The sequence below is a fragment of the Epargyreus clarus genome, unplaced genomic scaffold (assembly GCF_041222505.1).
Source record: "Epargyreus clarus isolate Ecla_fem2 unplaced genomic scaffold, WU_Ecla_fem_2.2 ptg000010l, whole genome shotgun sequence".
Taxonomy (NCBI): Eukaryota; Metazoa; Arthropoda; class Insecta; order Lepidoptera; family Hesperiidae; genus Epargyreus; species Epargyreus clarus.
Window position 1 is genome coordinate 9,798,622 of NW_027332218.1, and position 27,446 is coordinate 9,826,067.

The window sequence follows — 27,446 nt, forward strand, 5'->3', positions numbered from 1 at the left end:
GGAATGTAATTGTATCCAGGGTTGATTACCGATGTCCATGGGCGGCAGTAGCCACTTACCGTCAGGTAGACTGCATGCTCGGTTACTACTTTTACATTATAAAAAAGCGTTTCTCTATGCTAAAATTTCAAGTTATTTCCCACTTTGAGAAGATAAATTCCCCGATTTTCCACGTAAGAGCAGGAACCGTGGGTCGGTCGTGCCCGATCGATAGCGGCGCGTGACGCGGGTACCAAGCGGGTACCCACTTAGTTCAGGAAATTTCATAAAAACTGTAATCTCCGACATTAGCCACTGTTCTTTGAGGCGCTACGAGCTAAATAATAAAATTTTGGAATGATTTCAGCACCCGTTGCGTATATTAAATTATGTTTTCTATACTTTATAGGCTGCTAAGATTTTCTATGTTGTAGGTGCAATGAGGACGAGTAGACACATCCAGAACAGTAGCATTACCATGAGTTGGCATAGAAACGCCACTATAGAAATGGTAAATAGAAAACTATTGTCATTTTGCTAGTGAATAACATAACTACTATCGTTACGGTATTTCTTGACAACGTCTGTCAAATTAATGACTCATGGGACCGAATTTGTATGGCAATAGATCATAATGACATTCGCTAGCGATTTGATTTCGATAGGTTTTTTACGTATCGAGTTACGTCACTACGGATTTTAGTTCTACGAGTAACCACCAGAGGCGCTGTACAATTTTTCATACATTTATTTTACGCAGTCGCTAGCGAGTAATACTTTTGTAAACTCATGGTAGTCCTACAGAACTCTAAACCCATTGTTTGTCTGTACCAATAGTTTTACGTTTTGACAAATATGACTGTTTTGGTATTTGTTTACGTATTTGCCAGACGTATTTGTTTACGTATTGTGTCAGAACTAGGTGAAGGAAAACATTGTGAGGAAACCTGCATACCTGGGAGATTTATATAAAAAAATAATCTCAAAGGTACGTGAAGTCTACAAATACGCACTTGGCGGTGGACTATGGTCTAATCCTTCTCAATCTGAGAGGAGACCCGTGCCCAGCAAGGGACAGTAATGGGTTGATGATGAAAGTTAGTAAAAATAAACCTATGTATTGTGGAGGCCACGGACACACAAAATATAAGTAAGTGAACATGCTCTAAATAGTAAGAATAGATATTTAATTAACAACAATGAACAAGTGATTATAATTAGAAAATGTTTACACAGATGAAACATTCTAATTTCTGTTTTTTGAGTTTAAATAATACGGAAAGTAAATTTAGGTTTAATTTTTCGACCAAATAAATATCGGGGATGTAGCTCAGTGGTAGAGCGTTCGCTTTGCATGTGGAAGGCCCCGGGTTCGATCCCCGGCATCTCCAATCATGATGAGATAATACTTTTGGTTATTTTAATATTTATTTGTAAGAAAATTGAGTAAACAAGAATTATAAATCTCGAACAGTTACATATATTTTGATGACATTAGTAATTATTATGAAGCAAAAGAAAAAAACTATTTTATTTACGAAATTTATTTTTCGTGAATTATTTATTTTTTTATAATATAGGAGTAGCAGACGAGCATGCAGTCCACCTGATGGTAAGTGGCTACTGCCGCCCATGGACATCTGTAATCAACCCCAGATAGGATTAGATATTCCTACCTGAGGTCAGCCACAGATGCGCTGCTACCCCTGAGGACTAAGCTGGAATGCCTCGGAAATGTCTGTCTCCCTTACCACACCCTTCAAACCGGAACACAGCAGCGCCTAACACTGCTGTTATTAGGTAGAAATAGGTGTGGCGGTGGTGCCGCCGGAGTCGAACCACAAAGGGTTCTACCACCTTCAATAAACCTTAAATAATGACAGATGAAAGGTGACATTTCCAAGTCTTAGTATACTTTCTGAAGGTGGTAAAACACTTTGTGGTTCCAATCCGGTGGCACCATTGCCTAAACTTTTCCTGTCTTATAATAGCAGTGTACAGCGCTGCTGTGTTCTGGTTTGAACGGTGTGGTAAAGAAAACATTTATCTGAGGCGCTCACATTTGATCCTTAGGGGTAGCAGCGTATCTGTACCCTTACCATGAGGTTTTACGTTTTGACAAATATGACTGTTTTGGTATTTGTTTACGTATTTGTCCATACAATTTCCAATCAGCGCCCTTAGCGGATTGTATCAGAACTATAGTGCCAGTAAAGTAACATTAAATGTCTAAATTGACAAAATGGCGCTTTATGTTTTGTCTCTCTTTTTTGCGAACATGTGAGGCAGACAAAAAGACTGGAGCACTTACTTATTGTTACGTTTTCTCAGTCTACTGAAGTAAACGGAACAGAATATTGGATTGAATAAACGTAACGTAAAATGGTGGGATGTTTTGAAAACTCATGGTAAGGGTAACAGCTAGGACTCTAATCGATTGATTGCAATCGTGCAGCAGTAGCCTTAGTATGACTTTTTTAAGTTTTTACAAAAATGACTGTTTTTGTATTTGTTTACGTATTTCCCATACGTTTCCAATCAGTTCTGAGACAGTCCGCTAGGGACGCTGATTGAAAATATATAGGCAAATACGTAAACAAATGCAAAAACAGTCATTTTTGTAAAAATTTAAAAACTCATACTAAGGGTACAGACTAGAATCCTTGGCTATATCTAGAAAACAATATCTAGATAGGTAGAAAAGGTTCTTGCTTCCTGAAGAAGGACCTGAAAAGTCATTTTTTCGTAAAGGCTATGCGAATTTCAGTAGATCTCATTTCCTCACTAAGCCTTATCGATTGCCGCCTACGCGCGCCGAATACATAATCGAAGCCTTCTGTACTTCTTTTGCGTTTAACTTTGCCCTTTTGGTAATAACATAAGGGTGGTTTTTGCTTGATTTTCGAAAAACTAATTTGGTTTTCGTGATATAGAAGGTCAGATCGCACCTCCCGTGAAATATTAAGAGGAAGTAACGTAGTGATGGTAGAGATTCTCGAGAAATACGTGGTATTGTGATAAAGTAGGTGGTAGAGTTGTGACTCTATGGTAGCGCCGCCGCGTTATTTATAAGATTGGAGTAGTAGATGATCTTGAAGGTGATAGGAGCCACTGTGGTTGGACTCTGGCAGCACCACCGCTATACTTATTTCTACCTAAAACACCTGACCTAAGTTAGGAAATTAATCTCATCTGGGGTTGATTACAGGTGTCCATGGGCGGCAGTAACCACTTACCATCAGGTGGACCGTCTGCTACTCCTATATTATAAAAAAAAATTGTACAATAGGTCAATAACGATACATAAAGTTCAATTAAATGCTACCTTTACAGGTGTTACACATGTCAAAACTTAGTTAAATTTACCGATGCGTTTCCATTTTTGAGAGCTAAGACGGTCGTCTTATATGTAGAGCTTTAATATGTTCATAAATTTTTGGAGCTGGCTGTACCTATATCAGTCAGCATCCACACCCTTCCACTTCCTTTCACTGCAGAGCTGCTATATGCTAGGAATAAGTGTGGGGCTGTGGTACCTCCACGGTCTAACTATAGTGGCTCTACCACGTTATATGTGTAATGTAAATTACAGCAGAGTTGAGTTGTTATTTTCGTCACATCTATCTTATTATTTGCAGCAGTGTTGTGTGTCGAACGTTCCATGATAATAATTATAATTTTGAAATATACTAAGCATTTAAGATGAATTTTCACTAAAAAGTCTTTAAGAAATGAATTTAAAAGCTTTTATCTTGGGATAATTAGTCAAACGAATAAATATAAATTCAAACCAGGTATGCGAAATTATAGCAAATTTCATGTAAAGTTGTTAAACCTAAGCTTTGTGTTACAAAACTTGAAATTATTCTCCATTTACAACATAAATTTAATTCTAAACCTCTAAACAACTCGGCACTTTAATTAGCATGACACGCTCTACGCCGTAGCACCGTAGCGCTACGCTCATAAGCAGGCATATTTTGTAACGCTACAACTAATTTATAGCCATCACTGATCCGGAATTTACACCTTATCATTCGACCACGCCCACTCGGCAGTGCCTCTCGGGCCACGCCCCTCGACCTCCGAGCGACCAATCAGAGAGCTCCGTTCAAATTTTAAAACGACTCGCGAACATATACCCGTTTCTGTCGTTCGTACGAATGGTAATGAAGCAAGAATAGATCGTAGGCGAGATTGCTCGCGAATGGATCCGAGTTCCAAATTTGAAATTTAATTCCATGTTTAATTTAATTAGTTTTATGTAGACGTCTATTCAGAATAATTTTTCATATATTTTTCTGTTTTTTGTAGATTGGCTTGGATTAAAATCTACGTTCATAATTTGAATATGATAAAATCTTTGCTTGTTAAAGTAATATTGAAGATTATAACCACTTCATATTTCGTATAACGAATTACTATGACCAAAATATAAAGACCTCCCAACGTTGAACTCTATCTCTTTATAATTTAATGTGTTGAGGTCTTTCTATACTGGTGACATTTTTCCCTAGTAAAAAGGATTCGTAAATAAAATTTCTAAGTCCTTAACTCGATGCGTAGACATGAATAGAGGGTGTTGATTTAGTGATGTTTTACTTTTTGTGTAAAAAATACTCGTATGTTGTTTACATTTTTTTGTGAAACTTGCTGTATATTCTTGAAATAAATAAATGTCTTTGAAAAGTAAAATATATTTTTTATTTGAAATTATATTTTTAAGAAGTAGCTGTCTAGAAATTATATAAACAGCTACGAGTACTTCCTATAAAGATATAGGTAAATAATAAATATAGATAATAAATATTTATCAATATTATAGTTGTTGTATTTTCTTTGTAGTTTGATATATTTAAGATTACATTTAGTATCTTATTTAACTCTAAGAGAGTTTCTCACACACTCAATTCATTATGATATTAGCGTAATGAACTGTTTCATAAAAATTATGCTTTTAAATTTTCGCATACATTACATCCGTAGTCTAAATAACATGAAGCACCGTTAGACATTAGTCATACGGTGTCATTTCTCCGAGCAATTATTGCAAACCGACCAATTTAGTTAGACCTGCGGTATTATGCGAGCTTTCGTCTCCCTTGTGATACTTTGAGTAGGAAAAGAGGGGGGTGGGAGGTCAAGTTAAGATGGCGGTTAGTTCCCGCGGTTGAAAATTGCTTTGACAGTTACAAACGTCAAAATGCTTATTCAAGGTTAGGTCGTAGGTGTGTTCCGGGCGTGGGAAGTGATTACCGACTCAGTTGTGTGATATGGTAGTGGATTGTAGGAAGTAATGTTTCGGCTAATTGGTTGAGAGCATTCGAATTTTGAATTAAAAAAGGAAAAATAAGTTTTTTTTTCTCTACCATTTATATTTTTTATGATTTTATCATTACGATTTTGACATATTTTTGGCCAGTATTAAAGTGTATAATGTAAAAATATGTATTAAAATAATATTTATTAAATATGTGTGGCTTTAAAAACCCATTGTTTAATATTTTGAATTTATGTAATCTTAAAATTTGAGACTGAAATATTTTTTGTAGGTACTTAGTGGAATTATTTTTATGTTTACGTGTAGTTTTAGATTTTATCGATTTGAATATTTAGGTTATATGATGACCTATTTTTTTATCAAAAAATTACGTTAGACTCATCCGTTGTCGTAATCGTAAGTCCATTGTCCTGTTCGCACATTACGATTTAGCGAAACTCGTAATTAGGGCACACCCTACGTGACGCGCGTCGACGTCACGTAAAGGTAACCCAATTACACGGTACGTGACGTTCAGATTCGACAACACGCCTCAGCGTAGCTTGTTTCGTATGCCCGCCGTACGCTGGGCCGGTTTCACGCACACATCCACCGCTATAGTTTTGATAGCAGATCCTCAATGACCGCTGGACCGACAGACTCGGCACACGTGTTTCTGGTTCCACCAGAATGCATGTAAATGCATGCGTTTCGGTGCGCGCGTTGTGTGCGCGCGCGGGAAAAGTTTGACAGTGACGTTGACGTTTAGTTACGTGTTTTTTTTTTTTTTATAAACGGCCAGTGACTGCGAAAGGTTTTGAAGGATTGTGCTTGTGACAGTGCCGTGACAAATTTTGCGGTATGTAACCATAGTGCTTTGGATTTTTAAATTTTAAAAATTATTTTGCAGTGCGATCTTAACACGAATATTCGCCAAGGAAATACAATTTTTATTTTCTATTGGATAAGCATTGTAAGTAAAGTTTTATGACAAAACCTAGGTAAACGATAGCTTTAATGAATAATTTTCGCGTAAAATTTAGGTACCAGTTTTACTGATTAATTTTCATTCTGAAACAAAAAGGATGTGATTGCTCTAACTTCAATCAGTCTTCAGATAACCGACACCTGACACCACAGATTAAAAAAAACAGACCGTGTAACCAAAGCCCTATCCCATATGTCAACACGTGTTATTGCTTCACAAACAAACCCGTAAACTGGAGGTTAAGAAAACCGCTAAATACTTAGTTAAAGCAAACATTCACTAATAGGTGCCGATATAACACCAAAACAATCGGATTTGTAGTTGCGCAAACGAGTCAATATATCAGATGTTCAGACCTTCGAGCTATGTGGGCTGTTTAAATATATTTATTTGTCTCTAATAAGTAGCAGCGATAGCCTAGTGGTTCTGGCGGATAAGAGGTCTGAAGTTCGAATCATAGGTGCCTTTGAGTTTTCCAAGTTATGTGCGCATTAGAAATTATTAATCACTTGCTTTAACGACGAAACTTACAAGCCTAAAAATTCTTAAAAAATATCTCAAAGGTGTGTGAAGTCTGCCAATTCCCATTTGCGTAGCGCAGAAGACTATTGCCTGAGCTCCTCTCACTCTGGAAGGAGACCCGTGCCAATCTGTGGCACTCCTGGGTACGGGTATACTAACTAATAAATAATTTTAAGAGCAAGTACCAGGCAACTCTGTTAAGCGCAAGAGCTTTATGTATGAGCACTATTAAAAGTTTTTTGAAAATCCCTCTGGCACTAGAAAACTTTCTAAAGCGATATACCTATTTCTTATATTCCATGAAAAGAGTTCTTAATACTTCTATCGTAGGTGAGAAAGAGATAAATTTAAAAATAAATTAAATTTGAAAGTTTTACTGCAGTTACTAACCAGCAAACCACCACTATGACAACCATCTCTATCCATTTATTTATAAGGTGACTAGCTGACCCGGCAAACTTTGTGTTGCCATATAAATAAAAAAAATGTTAAGGGTGAACAACCGTTATCACTAAGTGGTATGAAAAATAGATAGTAGCTGATTCTCAGACCTACAGAATATGCATATAAAATTTGGTAAAGCCGTTTCGGAGGAGTACGGTAACTAACATTGTGACACGAGAATTTTATATATAAGGTGATATAGTTCTAATTGGAAGGTCCGCCACCATTCTTAGTCCTGAGGAGTGGCAACCCATCTGTGAACGACTTCAGATAGAACCTCTGTCCTATATGGCGTTTGTTACAGGTGCTTTCGCGGCAGTAACCTATTACCATCAGGTGGATGGCATGTTTATATGCTTCTTCAAATCTTATACAAAATATGATTGAAGTTTGAAGGTGGTAGAACCCTTTGTGGTTCCACTCCGGCGGTACCACCGCCACACCTATTTCTACCTTATAACAGCAGTGTTAGGCGCTGCTGTGTTCCGGTTTGAAGGGTGTGGTAAGGGAGACAGACTTTTCCGAGGCGTTCCAGCTTAGTCCTCAGGGGTAGCGGCGCATCTGTGGCCGACCTCAGGTAGGAATATTAATTCTATCTGGGGTTGACTACAGATGTCCATCGGCGGCAGTAGCCACTTACCATCAGGTGGACTGTATGCTCGTCTGCTACTCCTATATTATAAAAAAATATGTTTTATAATGTGTAAATAGCAAACAAGCATATTATCCACCAGATGGTAAGGTTTTGAATAAAAGTCCTAACAGAGATCAGCACCAAATGCATTGTTACTCATGAGGACTAAGTTAGAACTCTTCGGATAAATATGTCTTTATCCGAACCTTTAAACTGGAACACATCAGCGCTGACCACTCTTGTTAGCAGGCACAAATAGTGTGACGGTGGTGCCACCGAAGTCGAGGCACTGAGGGTTCCACCACCTTTAAAGTGTGGAAGTTTTATCCAGTTTAATTCATATTAATAATGTATTTTTTGTTATATTTACATATGTGTATACATTTAATTACATGAGAAACTATATAAGATATAAGATATCCTAAGATGTAATAATATTGTATCTAACAGTTTAAAAGCTGTCTTAAACAAGATATATAGAGGCGTTGACAGGTTATTTATAATTTATAAGCGATAATATATTGTTTTTTTATATATACTCGTAATATCTCATACTGTTACACATACAGCGCGATGTGTCTCAACCATGAAAAGTTAAATATTTTATTTATTGTAAATGTGTTCTTACTTAGAGATACATTTATATATAATTCAACCCCGAGAGGCTAAATAAAATTAAAACTTGCATTATATTTTGTAAGAGCTTTTGCCCGCGGCTACGCTTTACGAAGTAATATTTTCATCCCCTATTTTATCCCCTTGGGGGTAGAATTGATCAAAATCCTTTCTTAGCGGATGCCTACGTCATAACATCTACCTGCATGCCAAATTTCAGCCCGATTCGTCCAGTGGTTTGGGCTGTGCGTTGATAGATCACTATGTCAGTCACCTTTGAGTTATATATATTTAGATAATATGTAAATTAATATGATTTATATCGATATCCATAATTATAATAATGTTGTATTGTGTCCTACGCATGTATGAAGCTGAGGACAGATACTCAAAAAGAATAAGATAGTAGCGGTAAAAGTAAGACATACTCAAAAACACAGTTGAAAACAAAATTGTTCTAAGGTAGAAATAATTTTATTATCAACTCCTGCATAGAGCTGCCTTAAATATACATACCTATTACCTATATCTTCCATAATAATTATTATTTACCTATCATTATAATCTTTAAGCCTACACGGGTAAGATAAACTATATTGTGACAGTAATTAACATACAATTGTGCAGTAATTCATTTCTTATGTATAAATTGTCATTATAAATAAGTAATCATATAAATAAGCAAAGGGACGTTCAGTGCGAATGCGTTTTGGAAGGTTTTGAAATTTTACGCATGAACCCTAAATTTTGTGCACTTAGAAAACTGTTAAAGAAACACTCTCTAAGGCCGTCTAAATTTGTGAACAGTTTTAGTTCAGGAATTTTTAAGATTTCTTGGTATTTTTCGTATTAGGAATTATTTATGCGTTTGAGAGGTGAAAATTCTCTTAAGTCCATCCGTGACAATCTGTCACTGCCCAGTCACTGAAATAAGTGGGGAGGCAGTTCCATCTTATTTTCGAGACCACATACTCCTGGTACTCCTCCAAAAATCCTTAAGTCGCCATTGGTAGAACTCGTCATGTTTCATGGTGGTTGGTATTTCTGACTAACCTATATCTCCGGAACCGTAATAGTTAGACGCTTGAAATTTTTACAGATGATGCATCAAGGTAGCCGCTGTACCAACAGATACTAAAAATAAAATAAAGTTGAATATTAAAGGGGGTCTCCATACAACAAACCGGTATTTTTCGATCTAACTATTAAGCCGTACTAGGAAGACAGTTGAAATTCTTTCAATCTGCTTACTACTATAGCTGCTATTATAATAAATACAAATCAGAACAATAAAACATATTTATGTAATAATATAGTTACTTTAATTTTTGGTGGTACGGAATCCATGTTCGAGTTCGACTCGTACTTGGCGAATTATTTAGGGTTCGTTTACGTTTAGGTACATGCGTAGAGCGTGATAGATGCGTGTCGTGGCAGAAAACAAGTATTCTCTAATATAATTTGTATTTATGTATTTATCTGCCCTAACACAGCCGTGCTGACATAAGTCTTGCCTGCCTAAATAGTACATAGAAAAATATGGTTTTGTCTGATACGCCCTGTACCTGACGTATTCTGTGGATATAAATGCGGCCTAATCTGTGTGTTGTCTGTCAATGATAAAAGTCTATAAAGTAATGCAAAAATACGTATATCCAATGTATATACCTATGTCTATACATTGTATAGACGTACTATCAGGGATAAATAAACACATGAAAACTTCTATCAACGACTTTCAAACTTCTAGGTTTCCTCACTATGTATTCCTACAATGTTAAAGCAAGCGATAATTAATTTGTAATATATAAATAACTTTTGAAAATCAGATACGCATGTCTGTGATTCGAACCTTAGACCCCTCGATTGAGAGACCGAGTTTCAATCACTAAGGTAACACTGCTTTGCAAGCTCAATAAGCATGCTGGCTATTTGATTGTAATTGTAACTTAGACAAAAAGAAATCAAATGTTTACATCAAAAGCGTTTAATAAAGAGATAAAAGAGTTTTGCAAACATTTCTGAGTTTTTCACCGCATGAGTACATTGGTGTAATGCCAGGCGCTTTTTCCTGCTTCGATACAATCCCGGATTTTTTCTGATTCTAGTTGTTTAAGAGCTTTGGAATAAAAGCTTCTTTCAAAGCTTTAAAATGAATAGTGCAGTTCTTTGAAGGAAATCGAATAGTAAATGTTTTGTTGCCTATGCAAGAATCATATCGTTTTTTGTTATAAAATGTTTTGTTTTTTAATACCTACTTCTAACCTCAAAGCTATAATATAAAATGTCATGTACGTATTATTTATTTTTCTAGAAAAGAAAAACATATCTATCGACTTTATACCTATATACAATATCTGTATGAGTATATTTCAACAATTTGGATCATTTGTTGTCCGATATTATTGATTAATGAAAGTCAAATTTTAAAAAGTTCAAAAGCTACTTATAAAATCGTCATAAAAATCTAGTGAGCATCTAGTAGTCACTAAATATATTACAATCACAAATTTAAAAATAACAAAACTTAATCTATACAGATCAAAAATATTTCGAAAATAATATTTCATATTTCTGTCAAAATAATATCAGAAATACTTACCAGAACTTCATTTGACTACTTTTTCTGTCTATATCTACAAACAGAAAATCAGTCTGAAGGCAGGTAGGTAGGATAATAAGACCTAGGATGTACATTGCAAGATCAAACAGCTATGATTAAATTTAATTTAGTTTTATTTAAATGTAGGAGTTTTGTCTAAGATACTATAATTTGCATTACAGATTATTTAAACAATAACCTTTCATAAGTGCAAGAATGGAAAAACGACTATAAAAAGTGAATTTTCAAACTATAGTGAAAATCAAAATGACTTATAAGTGAACAAGTGCAATGGAACATCCGGGCGGGTTCGCGTCGTCCCCGTGGGCCGCCATGCTGGGCCACGGCATGCACGGCATGATGCAGCATGAGTACACACATGCACATGCGCACGCGTCCATGCCAATGGACCTGCATGTGCCTCAGGCGTTCCCGTATTATCGGTGAGTCTATTTATAATAATCATTTTGCGATATTTATTATTGGTCTTAACTGATTTATTTAATGCACTTTTCATTGTTTATTATTGTGTGTGTGTTTTTAATGTGACAATTACATATGAGTAAGTATTAAGATTCGTTTATGACAGATATACAGTATTTACAGAATTTTACGTATTACAAATAAGTACCAAACCTGTAGTTTTAAAGGCATTTCCAAAATCCCTTTGAAGTTCGTCTGCCGATAACGGCCAGACGCATTTCTATCCTATAACAGCAATGCAAAGCGCTGCTGTGTTCTTAACGCAAGATTTGGTAATTTAGAAACACGAGGCATTCCAACTTAGTTCTCGATGCTAACAATGCACCTGTGCCTGTGGACATTTTTTGGTTGGACAAATTTAATTTGAGATATCACCGTTATCTATGAATGAATACGATAGGCATGTACAAGATTAAAAGCATAAACCTATTAAGAAGTCTACCCAGCCCCAGCCACAATCTCACAGTATCATTAAAAGAGTTCTATGTTACACGCATGCCTCCTATCATGTTTACAACGCATGATCGGGTTGATCACTAGAAAAAGACGGTATTTGTTAAAATCGGACGCGTCAGGAAGAAAGACGTTTTAATTGTCTATTAAACGGCTGCGTTGTCCGATTGTCCGTAAAAACCGGACGCGGCAGATATGGCGAGATATGGGGCCGGCATGCCGCTCGCTCTGCACTCTTTTTGCCGTCTCGGTTCTGTCAGTAAATCACAACGCTGTGCTGTGCTTGTTGTTTAGATAATTCGTTTTGATTTTGTCTTAGGATCATGCACGCACTAGTGATTTCTTCTTATCGATATTGTTATCGGGAAGATTGAAGTCGCAGTGACTTTATACAATCGCGGTACAAATATAAAATTAAACGTTAAAAATTTAGTCATTACAGGGACGCATACACAATCACAAATACATACACGCACTCACGAGAGAAAAAAATTGTTGTTATAACAATACAAATTAATCAATTAATCAATACAAATTAGACAACCTATGCTAGGTGTCTAATAATTTTATAAAACCTTTTTTTTAATTAGCTGAGTACAGCAATAGATTAAAAAAAATGATACGGTGTAAGATATTGAAAAAATGTTTTATACCCATGCCAGAACATCTTTCCTCAATTCTTTTTCTACAAAAACAAACTTACCAATAATCATTCATTTCCGAATCCCTAGAAGCGTCCAATATTTTTTTAGTTATCGATCGATGTGCCATTTTGTCGCAGCTAATTCCGAGCGCACTATAATCTGCGCGTACGCAACCCGAAATTACGTCTAAAATGGCGGCAACCTTGTCATTTGGCGGGTACGGTCGGCTGTCATTACTGTTTCCTTTAACTCCGGTTTCCGATTTGTCCTTATTATATTTATAGTTCTTTAATTGTGTTCGTAGACCTCTCATGTTCAATATGTTCTTAAGTTTTGTGATTTTACTGCTCCGTGTTTTTTTTAAACTTTGTCTTTAGTCTTCAACTGTTTATTGTTAACTGATTTAATGTTGTTAACTGACTGATTTAATGTTGTTGTTGTTTCATTTAATGTTGTTACTGTTGTAATTTGACATTTTTTTATCTTCAGTAGGCAAACATTGGATATATTGATTGAAACGGGTGTATAACAGCTGTGTTGCTGATGTGTTCTGGATTGAAGAGAATGGAATTGTAATGAGAGACAGTTAAATGACGCATTTCTTGTTTTTAGGGATAAAAACGCGTTTGCTATCGATCTTTGGTTCAATTTCAATCCTTTTTGCAATTGATTACAGATTTCAATAGATGGCAATGATTGAATGATTGAATGAATGATGATGAATGGTTTTCAATTTCAATTTTACAAAAAATACAGTGTATTTCTAGCTTGGGTTTTTAAATGTTAGGTATCTATTAAATGCGTTGCGAAAAAATCGACCCAGTTTTGGAAAATACTATAATAATAATGTAAGGCTAAGATACGAGGCCATGTTTTTATGTGTACAGTCGGCACATTAAACATTGTTGCGAGTACTTAAAGCAATCAGCCCGCACAATTATGCTACAAAGACCCCAAAAAAGTCATTCCATAAAATTTGAAAGTATTAATTGGAATCAAGCCGCAAAATTAGAAATTCAAAGGTGGTTCTTTCGGCCTTGCATCGGGACCACTTCATTAGGCCCTGGTGTCGATTGGACCTGGCCGATGGGCGATTGGACCGAATTACATTTGGCCCTTTTCTCTTTATCATCAATAATTAATGACGGACGCCGGTGGAATATCCATCAAGATATAATTAAAGAGAACTTTGAAACAATTTTTGCACTTTTTTGGTCAAGTCTGCGTCGTATGTGGGAATCCTATTTTCCAAGTACACTACGTACAATATATAGTTACTTGAACCATATTTTCTTTGCAGGGAATTTAAAGTTAATCTATAATATGTAGACATATTTTTTTACTTGCATACATTGAAATAGTCTATTAATAATTTTAAAATATTATCTAAACATATATCTAAATAAAAAATCTAAAACATAATCGAAAATGTAATCCCAATCTTCTTTTAAAATCATCTTAATTTTTATTTGCACTCGACAAATATAAATATAGGTATTTTTATTTTTTCGATTATATTGGTTAATGACGATAACAAATAATCCGATTGATTAAATTTTAATGCAAAATTTATAAGGCTTTATATAGTTTCTGCCTAAGAATATACCCCTATCCTTATAGACCAAACCCTTACAGACCTCTTACAGACCAAATTAAGACCTTTTTTATGTTCATTTATTCTTTGAAATTGTGGTAAAAATTTATTATTATTTAATGATAACCAATTTTAGTTACTTGTTTTTGGTGTTGGACGTATCTTGATGTGTAGGTATCCATCAGTCCATATATTGCTTAGTGCGAGTTGCTAGACATTGAAAAAATATAATGCGGCATTCTGGTCATTTCATCGCAATTATATAGATATAACAATTATATCCGTAAAAAGCTTAAAAGGGAATAACTCGGTTTTCAATTAATAGGGTAAAAAGTAGTTGAATGAACAGATTCTGAAGCACTCGAAATGGTTTATGGCGTAATAACAATTACACTGAATGAGGCATAAAGTAGGGAGAATGCGGCATTGTCACTTTTTCGTTTCCTTCGAGGCTCTGTCAAACAAACAGCGTTTTAAAGGTAGTAGAACCCCTTGCAGTTCGACTCAGAAGACAACACCGCCACAGCTATGCAATTAATAATACCTTATAAGGCCTTTAACATTTTTAAAGGCTGCTGTGTTTTCGTTTGAATTGTGTGCTAACTGCTAAGGTAGAGATGCTCTACCCTACCTTATTTATCAGTGGACTAACAAAGTCTTCAAGAGTAGTAAAACATCTGTAGCGGGCCTTGGTAATGACTATGGGTAATCCTGTCTGGGATTGTTTATAAATATCCATTGGCGTTAGTTGCCCCTTATGATCAGGTAGAATGCATACTCGAGTGCAACTTCTATAATATAAAAAACAATGGGCTGGCATCATTATCAATTTATTTGTCTTCCTTACTGGGTACTGATCTTCTGAAAATTGGTTTCTCTGGGTTTGGTTCTTTAGACCCCTACTATGAAGCCGAATTTCAAAGTATGCTAGAATAAGTCCAGAATGACGTCACTCGTTTCAGTTTTGCTACGCCTTACCCGCTGTATATTAGACGCAACCTTTAGATCAACATTTGTGACAATTCCCCACAAAACTTCATATAGACTTAGCAACCGTAAATGGCTTCGACTCAAACCGAAGCCATCATAAATCGGTAGGCGATTCAAAAAACTTTACTATCTTCAATTACCCTTTAATTCCTCTAACCCTGATCGTAAAATACGTCACAATTAGTCACTTAAAGACTTGGTTTATTTATAGAAAAAGTCACCGCCCTGAGATATAGACTGATTTCCTTTCCAAATGAGGTTATTCAAGCAGGACACGGAGGTTCGCATTTAAATGTCTTTGAATTTTTTTGAGCTTTCACATGTAATTTTTTAAATCAATCTTATCGTTGACCATCTTAAAGGTAACTTAGTGATTCTATTCTGTTTTTTTAATTGTACGGAACTATTGTTTACAATACATAATATTTAACCAGTATTGTAATAAATTGAATGAATGTTAAAGTTTCGGTGCAATTTTAAGTATGATAATTTTTGACCAAATTTTTACATTTACGATTTTATATAGTGTCTTGTATCTTAAGTAAATAACATTTGTTTATGTATAACAACATATTTATACTATCATGTATAATATGTCCTACCAGATATAATATATTTTACTGAAAACTAATTACGTTTATTTTCATTAAATATTTTTATTTTCCGTGATAAAGATTGTTTAAGTTAAATTTGTTGAAAACGTGCTTTTAAAGTTCCCTTTTATACTTAAAACAACAGGTAGGTAGGGTTTTAGGTACAACTTGTATTTATTTTTGTAGGTACATACTTACTTATAAAGGTCACATCAAATACCAATCCACACTTTGCCAAAGAAAGACAATAAAGTAAAGAAAGTAAGGTATACCTACTTTACTTACAAGATAAAAAGTGAAATGGATGAAAAAGTCACTGTCTTAAAAATGTAATTGTGTTAAGTTTGTACCTAACTTAAGTAGTTTCGATACTTGTATAAAACTCTTTGAAAGTCCTAGCAGTTGGACTCAACTTTTGTCAATGACACGACAATGATTTCAAAAAAATGTCTTGCTCAAAGTAAAAAGTTAAACTTTTAAATACGCTAAACTTACTCTTGTAACTTTTATAAAATACCTCGTAAGTGCGAAAAAAAGTTAGATACAGCCTTCAATGGTGACACGATAATGGTTTGAAAAATAAAGTCACTGTATCCACACATTGTCCAGTTGGAATTTATCGTCACGTCGGCCAGGAATCGAACGGGTTGACGGAGTTATCACTCTATTGTGATTGTTATTTACTGAGCCAGCGAAGGCTTTGCCTTACTAGGATTGCAATTTGCGCGTCCTTAGGAACTCAGTTTTTATCCTTAGGCCGACACCGCACTATGGGATCTGTCAGTTCTCATCAATAAGCAGTGTGTTATAATCTTTATTTTATGGCTGTACCTATAAGGTGTTACGTTATGAAGTATTGCATTATATTTACTTTTTCTTTTATCTTGTTTATTTTTAATGTTTTTAAAATAACTTTAACATTATAATATTTAATAATTGTGTAATGGTTAGCTATTTATTAGATACTAGTGGAAAGCATGAATTTCATTTCAAGTTTTTCTCTGTTGTAATATTTTGCAAAACTTAATCCCACCTGAAATTACGTAAAAATTAATTAAAAGGACCTTTTTAACACTGATATACTTTTTCGATTCTAATAATTATTTAGATGTTCTAGAGTCTAATATTATTTAATGAAGTATCCAACTCACGTACATATAAATATCTACTTTTTACATCAAAACCTAGTAGTAGGATGTCATTAAACATATTGTACTTTGAAACTGTCGGTAATTCAGTACCCTTAGTATGAGTTTTTACGTTTTAAAAAAATGACTGTCGTGAATGAATTAGTTCTAAGACAGTCCGCTAGGGGCGCTGATTAGAAATGTATGGGCGAATATGTAAACAAATATAAAAACAGTCATTTTTGTTAAAACGTAAAAACTTATTCTAAGAGTACAGTTTAATTTCGGCTCCACTCCGCGGCATCAACACATAGTAATCAGGGCATTTGACAGACAGACAGGATTTATCGATATATCGATCCGCCAATCAGTCGCAGATACGATTTCAGACCCTTGGCTTTATCTGGCACGGTGTGACACGTAATTTGTGTAAAATACGCGAATTCTGTTCCTATGGGAATTTATATCGTAAATTTAACAAACTAGATTCGTTTAAATCTAGTATTGCTAACAATACTACAACTTAAATTTAGTATAAAGTAAAAAGTAAACAATATAATTATGTAGTAATTATGTTTCTTTTTAATCAAATTAAAAAAGGAGCCTCTGTGTAAGGAGGCTGTGTATTCGACTAATATGTATGTATGTATCTAAGTATATGTATGTATGTTTGTATGTCCGTGTTTTTTATAAACTTTTCATTAGATTTTCACGGGGTCTTCGTTACTAGTTATTATTTTGTTGACTTAAAAGGTTATTAAAATACGTATATTTGTTGTGAAAAAAAGTCCATAAGAGTTCTAATTCATAATAGAACTAATGTCCTCCAAGGTACTTCTTAAGCGTGAATTATATAAAAAATGTTTAATAGTATTTCTTTTTTAATTCGAAACATGTATGTATACACGAAATACACTAAATACACGAATTAAACACGTTTATCTAGAGTCTACAACATAAAACTAGTTTATAAGCTAACACATTAAAATGTTTTAAAGGCTTGTAGGTACTAACTTATAATTTAGTTCAGATCCTGTTTATAATAATTTGGTTAATCAAACCCAACTGTTACTTGTTAAGTAACTACAAAGATATTAATCGTAAAGTGGTACTTATCTTACTTGTATAGTAATTGCAGCGGCAAAAACTCATATGAAGTAAATTAATTTAATTAAGTCATAAATATTCCCTCTCCGCTTACATTATTCCCTGATTATAAACGAGCTCATAATTTCGAAAATTGCAAAACAGCTCCAAACAGACATTCTTATTTAAATATGTAAATTTAATTCATCATGCGAAAATTGCGCTGTAGTAACAGTATTTTAGATTGTATCGAAAAGTCGAGTTACGATACGATTTTGATAATTATATTGGTTATGGTATACCAAGATATTGGCTGCAATTTGAAGGTGGTAGAACCCTTTGTGGTTCGACTCCGGCGGCACCACCGCCACACCTATTTCTACCAAATAACAGCAGGGTTAGGCGCTGCTGTGTTCCGGTTTGAAGTGTGTGGTAAGGGAGACAGACTTTTCCGAGGCGTTACAGCTTAGTCCTCAGCGGTAGCGGCGCATCTGTGGCCGACCTCAGGTAGGAATATCTAATCCTATTTGGGGTTGATTACAGATCTCCATGGGCGGCAGTAGCCACTTACCATCAGGTGGACTGTATGCTCGTCTGCTACTCCTATATTATAGAAAAAAAAAACTTATTATGAGCTTGTGCTGGCTACGAGTCTATCTTCACGACTGCTTCAATATAATCCACATTGATGGAGATAGGAACAGGTCTGGTCGATCGTCGGTACGGTATATTCACCATTAGCTGGACTGCATGTCTGTTTCCAATACATAACAACTGAAAGGTGGTTAAACCATATTTCTAACGGGGAGGTATCACACCTATTTCTAGTATAAAATCGCTCTGGTAAAAGGTTGTGGTTGCAACCTGACTTCCATAGGGCGACCTTGATGGTCCTTAGGAGTGGCAGCGCATCTGTGATGGGCTTCAGATAGAACCATTGGAGTTGGAACATATGGAATTGGTTATAGATGTTTATGGTCGTCAGTGACTATTTACCTTCAGACCGACTACATGCTCGGTTATTACCTCAATTAACTACATAAAAGTGTTTGGTTCAGCCTTATACCAGATCGGGTACTATTTTAAAAAGAAAAGCATTTTTTTGTTTTTTTTTTAGATATAATGTAAATAAAAATGTCAGGATAGAAAAAAGGTATATTGAACTCACAAGCAAACATCAATTTTATTCAAATATACACAACAGAAAAACTATAAATTTATCGAAATTAACATAAATCTTTCCTACAAAATTCTCGCATTGAAATTATAAACATAAATCTTGCAAGTAAATCTTTTCGCATAATTTGTTAATGTCAATGCAAAATCGAATTCCCTTAAACGCTCGCATCCATAGATTCACGGCTTAATTGGCCTATAGAATTAATTTCAGCCCTGTCCTGAGTGGGATTGCCACCTGAATAGTGGGAACTGTACGAGGCACGATAATAGAACCTAATCGAACCATTCAAGTGGTAGGAAACAATCTAGATCTTGCTTGTTAATACAGGTACGTTGTTGGGTAGTGCTAAAATGGGTTTTATTGGAATAAATTTAGTGGATAAAAAGGGGTATAAATCTGTTTAGAGGATGTAATAAATTGAGTACATTTTTTATTCTTAAATAGGTCGAATTCTATATATTAATTTTCTATAATTATGAAATTAGTTCCCTTTTATTTTTTTTGTAATATTAGTAAAAGGTTTAACTCATTTTCTTCCGCTTCCGCTCGCGGACTTAATGCATTTATGGGATTCTGGTTGCGTTCCTTTGAGATCCCGGAGTCCTTCATGCAGTGCCGCAGACGACGACGGTGGTTTAGTGCAGAAAGAATCCCACATAACTTCGTATTGCTTCCTCGGTACTAAGTGCGTTTTGAGGATTTCCCTTTCCCCCTCGCCAAAAAAAAACTTAGATGGTTTTTATATTCAGTTTTATGTTAAGTGTTGATCCAGTTTTTCTTATTATTTTTTATATTATTTCTGGATTCTCGCATGAAAAACATAATCTTAGCTAGCGTGTTTGTGCTAGTCTTTCCTTAAACGGCTTTACCGAGTTTGATACAATTTCCAGAACTACAAAAAATCATAATTTTTACTAACAGTTTCACGGTAAATGGCCATGTTGTCAAGATAATGCTTTTTTATTTACTCGTACCTAGCAAATTTTCTTACATAATTGTGACATTATTTTCGGATTATTCCCACTTGAAAAACTTAATCTAAAATTTGATCCGCTAGTTTGAACGTCGAAGGATCTCAGTTATAAGTGAGTTTACCGCAAGCTAAACCATCAACCGTAAGCTATGAACACGGTGGTAGCTAATGTTGACATTGCGGTTGGCGCTGCAATTGCCAGCCATCATCGCTACATTTCCTCATTAGCTTGGATTATTTCCTGAATAGGGAATTAAATTGCAATATAAGTATGATTTATTTAGAAGATTTTATATCGTTAAGGGTCACAATTTTTGGTTTTCAGCGCTAATGTGTTCTGGTTTTAAGCGTGTGGTAAAGCGAGACAGTTACATACGAGAAAACGTTCCGACTTAGTCTTCAGAGGTAGCAAGGCATCTGTGCTCGAACTCAAGCGTTGATTCTAATATGGTTTTAAATTTGATTATCGAAGTGCATGGTGACAGTGTTGTCATTGTTAGTAGGTAACTTTAATTTGTACATTTATTTAAACTGTAGACGAGTATGCAGTCCATCTGACCAAAGATGATCTTCTGACCACTGTCAGCTGTGGACATATGAAATCGATCCCAGTTAAGATTAGAACCGTTGCTAACAGATGCGTCGCCCAACCTCCTTAAGACTTCCTTTTGAAGGTGGTAGAACCCTTTGTGGTTGTGGCTTGTGGTGGTATGTGGTGGAACCACGGCCACACCTATTTCTACCTAATAACAGCAGTGTTAGGCGCTGCTGTGTTCCGGTTTGAAGGGTGTGGTAAGGGAAACAGACTTTTCTGAGGCGTTCCATCTTAGTCCTCAGGGGTAGCGGAGCATCTGTGGCCGACCTTAGGTAGGAATATCTAGTTCTATCTGTGGTTGATTACAGATGTCCATAGGCGGCAGTAGCCACTTACCATCAGGTGGACTGCATGCTCGTCTGCTACCCTTATATTAAAAAAAAAGAAGACTAAGTTGGGACACCTTGAAGAAATAGGTACGCCATTCTTCCCACACATTTAATTCCAGGACAAAGCAATGTTTAATACATACTGCTATTATTGGACAAAAGGAACTGTTGTCTCTCGAACCACTATGGGGTCAACCACCTTATTAGCCACGTATTTTAAGTTCAGTACTTTTTTGATAAGTTCATGATTCATACATAAATTATGTATGTTTGATGTGTATATGTAATTGTATGTATGAACTTAGTTATCATCGTAGTGTGTACCTGTCTTGTTTAAAGAAAACAATTTCTTATCATTCTTTTTAAAATGCAGACTTTAAATTCCTTCATTTTTAACTTTCGAATTCGCGTAAAAGAATCACCAGTTTCGGTAATTGTATTTTAAAATGCACACAGCTAATAAGGGCGGGAGCAGACTGGCGACTGGCACTGAGCGCGTTTTAATTCTCACACCCCATTTGTAGAACATTGCAGTCGCTTATGAACTGGGTGGACTGTGGAGACGAATTTTGTTTATAAAATATTAGATATATTTAACTATTTGTAATACGATATTTTTTTATTCAAATAAATATTGTATCTATTGCTGATCAATGATGACAGCTGTTTTATAAATTTTTGCTCTACATTCGTATACTCACCGGATATAGGTAATGATTAGTGGAAAATTTTGATAATATTCTCGATCCATTTGTAAAATAAACGATATAAGCCTAAGTAACACATTGAAAGCTTTTGGGTACTTTTAGCATGAACTGAAAATGTTATTTGATCTGTGTCGAAAAAATCTTTCTCAGTATATGAGTTTGAGTTTCATGTTAGATTTAAAGAATATAGCAAGTTAATTTTTTTTGTAATTGCATAATTGTATGTTTACACCATATGGAGGTAAATTACAAATTTTGTTTATTAAAAATAATATAATTCTACAATTTGGTCATCAAAGTTGGCCACCAAAAAAAAAGTATAATTTTCTTTCGTCAACTCCACGGCACTAATGTTCCGAATGTTTTCCTAATTCTGTCCTCGGTCCGGTGCCCTCGCCCCGCTCAATTGCCCAGCATCCCTTGCCACGTTTCTTTTATTCGCACTTTTTATTTCCCCTTTAAGGAATGTCGCGCTATTAGCTCCTTCGTAATTATGAGGCGAAAAATTTATTTTGAGTGGGGTTGAAGCGAATTTAAAGAAAAGTTGCTGTTTTCTTGTATTTTGCCTATAAAAATTTTCCTTGCTCAACTCTATTATGTCCCGCTAGAGGACATTGATCACCTGTTATAAAAAAGTAATTTTAAACATACCTATGTATTGTGCGTTTCTAACACTGTATTAATTTCTGGAAGCCTGATTGAATTTTTAATACAATCAATCATTTTTATCTAATAAATTTATTTTAAAAAGTTAAGCCCTTACAATAAAGGGGCATGGATTTTTGCAGTAGTCACCGCGCTTGACTGTGCAAGTGCCAAGTAGATAAAAATAAATTGTCATAATTTCGCGGGAAGAAAATTTTTCACAGGAAAAAATAGACATAAAAACGCAATATTTTATTTTATTGAAGTAAATATCCTATTTATTTAATTTAAACAACACACAAAAACTTACATTAATATTCTAACTAAATAATCAATATTTTTCCTTCATATTTTGTCTATGACACTTTTTAATTATCTGTGACAACTTTTAATGGCGTTCAATTAACAACGTTTAGTGTGTGGGTAAAATATGGCTATAATGTAGTTTTATTACATTTATGAGGAGACGTTAAAACTTACAGTTTTGACATGTTAAATTAACTGTTGGTCTTAGCGGGCAATATTTACAGTTTATTTATGTCCGCCATTAGCCGCTACAAGGTAACAGTGACAAAAGTCACACTTTATAGTCTATTTGTTTTATTGAATAAATAATTTTATTATCTGTGCGAGTTATGGCGGGTTATTGGTCGATGGTGTTGACAAATTGCTTGACTGTAGGGGTCTGTTGTACTGTGTTCACTATTTATAAGTGTGTAAATGTATGATTATATTATCTGTCTTAGGAAGGTGAGTGCTGTGGACTATTTTTTTATCTAGGTATAATATACCTATCTATATTATGTATGTAGTATGAACTATGATGAGTTAGAATATGTTACGTTAGGGTAATATCGCAACTGGAGTAGAACTATAGAGTCAAACTAGGGTAACAGAGTCATTTTTTTAACTACATCATGAACGTACGTCTTTTTCAAGAAGTACTCGTATTATGTTAACATTTCTTAATGTGCCTACTTTTCTTTGTATGTGTAGATGGTCACTGTAATAACAGGTACCTATTTCATGCAAAATTTTCCTAATATCTGTCTATCCTTTTATATTTTTTAATTAACGATAACCTTTATGGAGTGATTATTATTAATATAATTCCTATTACGGATATACAACCCGTTCAAATAGAACTAATGTAATTAAGAAGTTATCTTTTTAATTGCCTATAATTTAAAGATTGTAAATAATTTAGAATCTTTGAATATTAATTTCAAACTGGATGTTAAATTAAGTTGTATGATAAACATTTGATCGGGAATCGAACCTCAAACCGTTTGATAGTTACTAAACACCTGCGCAACTTGGTCGTCAAATATTTTATTGCTAAATAAATTACAAACATTTAATAGACCTAAAGATGATAAACAAACATTCTTAAATCTAATTAATGTGATTATTAATTAATACTTTACGATCCAATTAACTAAAGAGTTAACTAATCTGGCTCACTAACGGGCTTTAATGCAGCTATAAAATTATGAAGCACTCCAAGTTCTTTAAAAGTGATAGAACTTGAACCACTAATGCAATACCGCTGCTTTATACGGTCTTTATATTTCTGCCTTATAAACAGTGTTATGGCAGTGATAACCTAGTGGTTAAGAAACTCGGCCTCTCGTTCGGAGGTGCGTGCCTGGGATTTGACGCTCGGGTCCGAGCGTCAAATCCCAGGCACGCACCTCCAATTTTTTAAAAATTATGTGCGTATTAAAAGTTAATTATCACTTGCTTAAACGGCGAAGGAAAAAATCGTGGGGAAACCTGCATACCTGAGAGATTTATAAAAAAAAATCTCAAAGGTATGTGAAGTCTACCAATACGCCAGCGCGGTGGACTATGACCTAATCCTTCTCATTTTGAGAGGAGACCCAGTAGTAGGACAAGAATGGGGTGATGATGAAACAGTGCTATGCATTATGGTCGTAAGGTGTGGTAAGTCACATCTTACACGGGGCGCTCCAATATAGCGCCTGAGGTTAGCTACTCATCTTTTGACAATATCATGTGTTTAATATTTGTAATGCTTTTGACACAGGTAAAATTAAGCAATGTTGAAAGGTGGTAGGTTTGATAAGGGTATACCAACTCCACGCTTATTTATAGACAAAACCTTTGTCCTGTAATATGAAGTATGTTATAGATTCTATGGGCGACAGTGGTATCATATTGACTGCACGCTGATTTTATACTTTTATCTTATAAAACCATAAAATTGACATGCAAAGAAAAACCCGATGCTTAAAATATAGTCCATGTCACTCTCACAATTAAGACGTATTTAACAATACCTCACATGTTTAAATCTATCAAGCCGTTTGGGCTACAGGTGTGTCAAAGAATGAGATATATTATGTACATGCATACGCTCGAAAAACATTATTCTCTGTAGTCTGGTAAAAACATATAAATATTATACTACTACAGTCGCTACGCACATCTGGGGGCCTACCACCATATTTTAAAAACCATCATAGTTCAGGAAAATTTTATTTCCTCCTTAAAACAGTAAAATATTTCGTCATACACAGTTGAACAAACTTAAACCCGTATTAATTTTACGCTTATCCAATGTATAAACCCAACTGGAATGTCATATTTTGCTTAAAAAGTTAAATTTCCTGCAAAAAAAGTAAAAATATAATTAAAATAATATTGTTTTAAGAGATGGTAGTAACCCCCCTGAATTTATCTTCATACCGACGACGTTTAAGATTTCAATTAGCAAGAAATAGTTACAAATACAATTTTTATATTTCTCCCGTGGCATCATTAGTCACACTATCAGAGTCGATAGCGGCCCAACAACTAAATTACCATGGAAACCACATAAAGCATCGCCTTATCAGAAGAGGCTGTACTCTCATTAATCGAAAAAGTAAAACAAACAGTCATTAATTAACTGAATACACCGTTTATAAATTACGTGGCTTGTGAAAGATAAACTCATTCACTATATTTAAAACGTCTACATTTTTTGTGTTGTTATTGTTGAGTGGCACCCTCTATGATGTTTTAGTAGGTTGATCTGCGTTCAGTTCATCTGATAGAGATGTCAATCCTTGTAGGTACCTGAGATCATATTTGGAAAGCTGATTGAATACTTTGTAGTTAGACGGGAACTGTATCGTTCAGACTAGAATCTGGGGGATATGAACCTGGAACCTCTGCATGACTACTGCATTATACGTGGGGATGAGTCGGCCGCGGGCCAGAGGTTAAATAATATGAAATGCATCATTGAGAAAGTTATTTTAGCATATGCCGTTGCAAAAAGCAAGTTATTAACTCTATATTTTTTATATTCATGTTTCAAAAAATGTTTAACGCCCCTGCAGGTTATCAGTGGCAGTTCTAAACTTCTTTTCAATCTTATTCTGAGGATTTAGGTCTTAGAGAAATTCTAGGAAGGATTATTAAAACAACCTTAACAACTTTAGCTAACAATCTGTTAAAATACTGCTTCAAAAACAGATCAAGAAAAATATTTGGTATTTTTATTAACACAATATTTTGTCAAAATATTTGAATAGAAACATTTTCAATAAAAAAGAGTACTTAACTATTTTTACGACGTACAAAAAAATCAACACAAACGTATAAACACGTTCGTAAATGGATTTTTAATATAAATTTTTGATTTATCTTATCTTTAACAAATCGAGGAAAACGCCACTTAGTGCGGTGGAAGAAAGGTCCTAATTACCATAACAATCTGGGCGCATAAAGTTAAGATTGTACTAATTAACTATGGTGTACCGCTTGTTAGTTTATCCCGGCGATAACAAACGATGATAAATATGGCGAAATCTGATACATATTGAAACCGCTCCTTTAAATATTTATGCCGCCGTAAATTCTTTGATTTCTGCCCACTGTGCGGGATTTGCTGTAGGTAGGTGGGAAGTCGGTTTAGTGTTTGCCGTTTGAATGTGTTTTTGTTAAGGTAATGTTTTGATTGTTTTTTTCATTCGTAATTATGATATATTTTCTTGTTTTTAAGGTTTTTGTAATTAAATCTCAGTTATGGATATTTATTACTTTTTTTATAACGTATTGTTTTAGAAAAAATCTTTTACGGAAAAAATGTGAAAACAATAATTAGTTAATTACTGGCAATCAATAACTATAGTTTGTTATAATAAAAAATAAATCCAATCCAATTTATTTAAAATGAACAGTAACAAAAACAAATAACGATCATTGTCACAATATAAATAAACTCATAAATGGTAGCGGGAGCGCCATTCAAAAAATTACTTAAAGATGTTCTCGAAGATAAAGCCGTCAGAAACAATATTAACGAACAAATGCGTCAGGAACAAACGACAGATTAAAGAGAATAAATAAACAACGAGCACTGGCGCGACACTCACAGCGTGTATCCGAACGAAAGTTATACCCGCTCGTTTTCTACCGGCAGGAGCGCGCGCGCCATTTGTCACACTTTTTGACAGATGGGGTCTCCACTTAGGGAATTTTACCCGAAATTTTGGGAGTATGTAGGGGAGATGGGAGTTTTGAAGGCTTTCCTATTTAGGGGTTTTCTTAAGTATTTCGGAGATTTTTTAATTTTTATCAGATTTTTATTTTAAAACTAACGATTGAGACGAAGTAAGTCAGTCAGCTGTAAATATTTTGAAAACATGTAAAATTTGGGAGCTGCTATAACCAAGTCAGTTAGAAAAAACATTTATGCATTCAAACAATACAATATAGGAACACATAACAGATAACATATTACAAATTGTTATAAATTGTACTCGTTTTAGATTTCTAGAGTAATTGTAGGGATTTAAGATTTATTTAGTTGAGCTTTATGGGAAAATATTTTAGGAAGCTGGCAACAATGTGACAAATAACCTCAAAAAATTACATTACCGCCATAACTATGAAACACAACCCTAAATGTTACTTACTAGTACACAATTTTAAACGTATATTTTACACGTGTTACGGCGTTTTCATACGATTAATTTATTCACACTTTG

At 34.7% G+C, this 27,446-nt stretch overlaps 1 protein-coding gene and 1 non-coding gene across 5 annotated transcripts in view; both read left to right on the forward strand.

Annotated features, from left to right (window-relative positions):
- Positions 1-1,298: 1,298 nt before the first annotated feature.
- On the forward strand, positions 1,299-1,370 carry TRNAA-UGC (transfer RNA alanine (anticodon UGC)). The gene has a single exon. It is a non-coding gene; the product is annotated as a tRNA-Ala (tRNA).
- A 4,497-nt stretch (positions 1,371-5,867) lies between these two features.
- The window catches only part of trh (PAS domain-containing protein trachealess), a 219,631-nt gene continuing 198,052 nt past the window's right edge, over positions 5,868-27,446 (forward strand). For 3 of the 4 annotated variants that reach the window (XM_073077435.1, XM_073077436.1, XM_073077437.1), the window contains exons 1-2: positions 5,868-6,212; positions 11,227-11,487. In XM_073077435.1, the coding sequence (XP_072933536.1) occupies positions 11,336-11,487 (152 nt within the window). In that variant the 5' untranslated portion in view covers positions 5,868-6,212; positions 11,227-11,335. The remainder of the gene's footprint in view (positions 6,213-11,226; positions 11,488-27,446) is intronic. The other variant, XM_073077434.1, reaches the window with a different exon arrangement.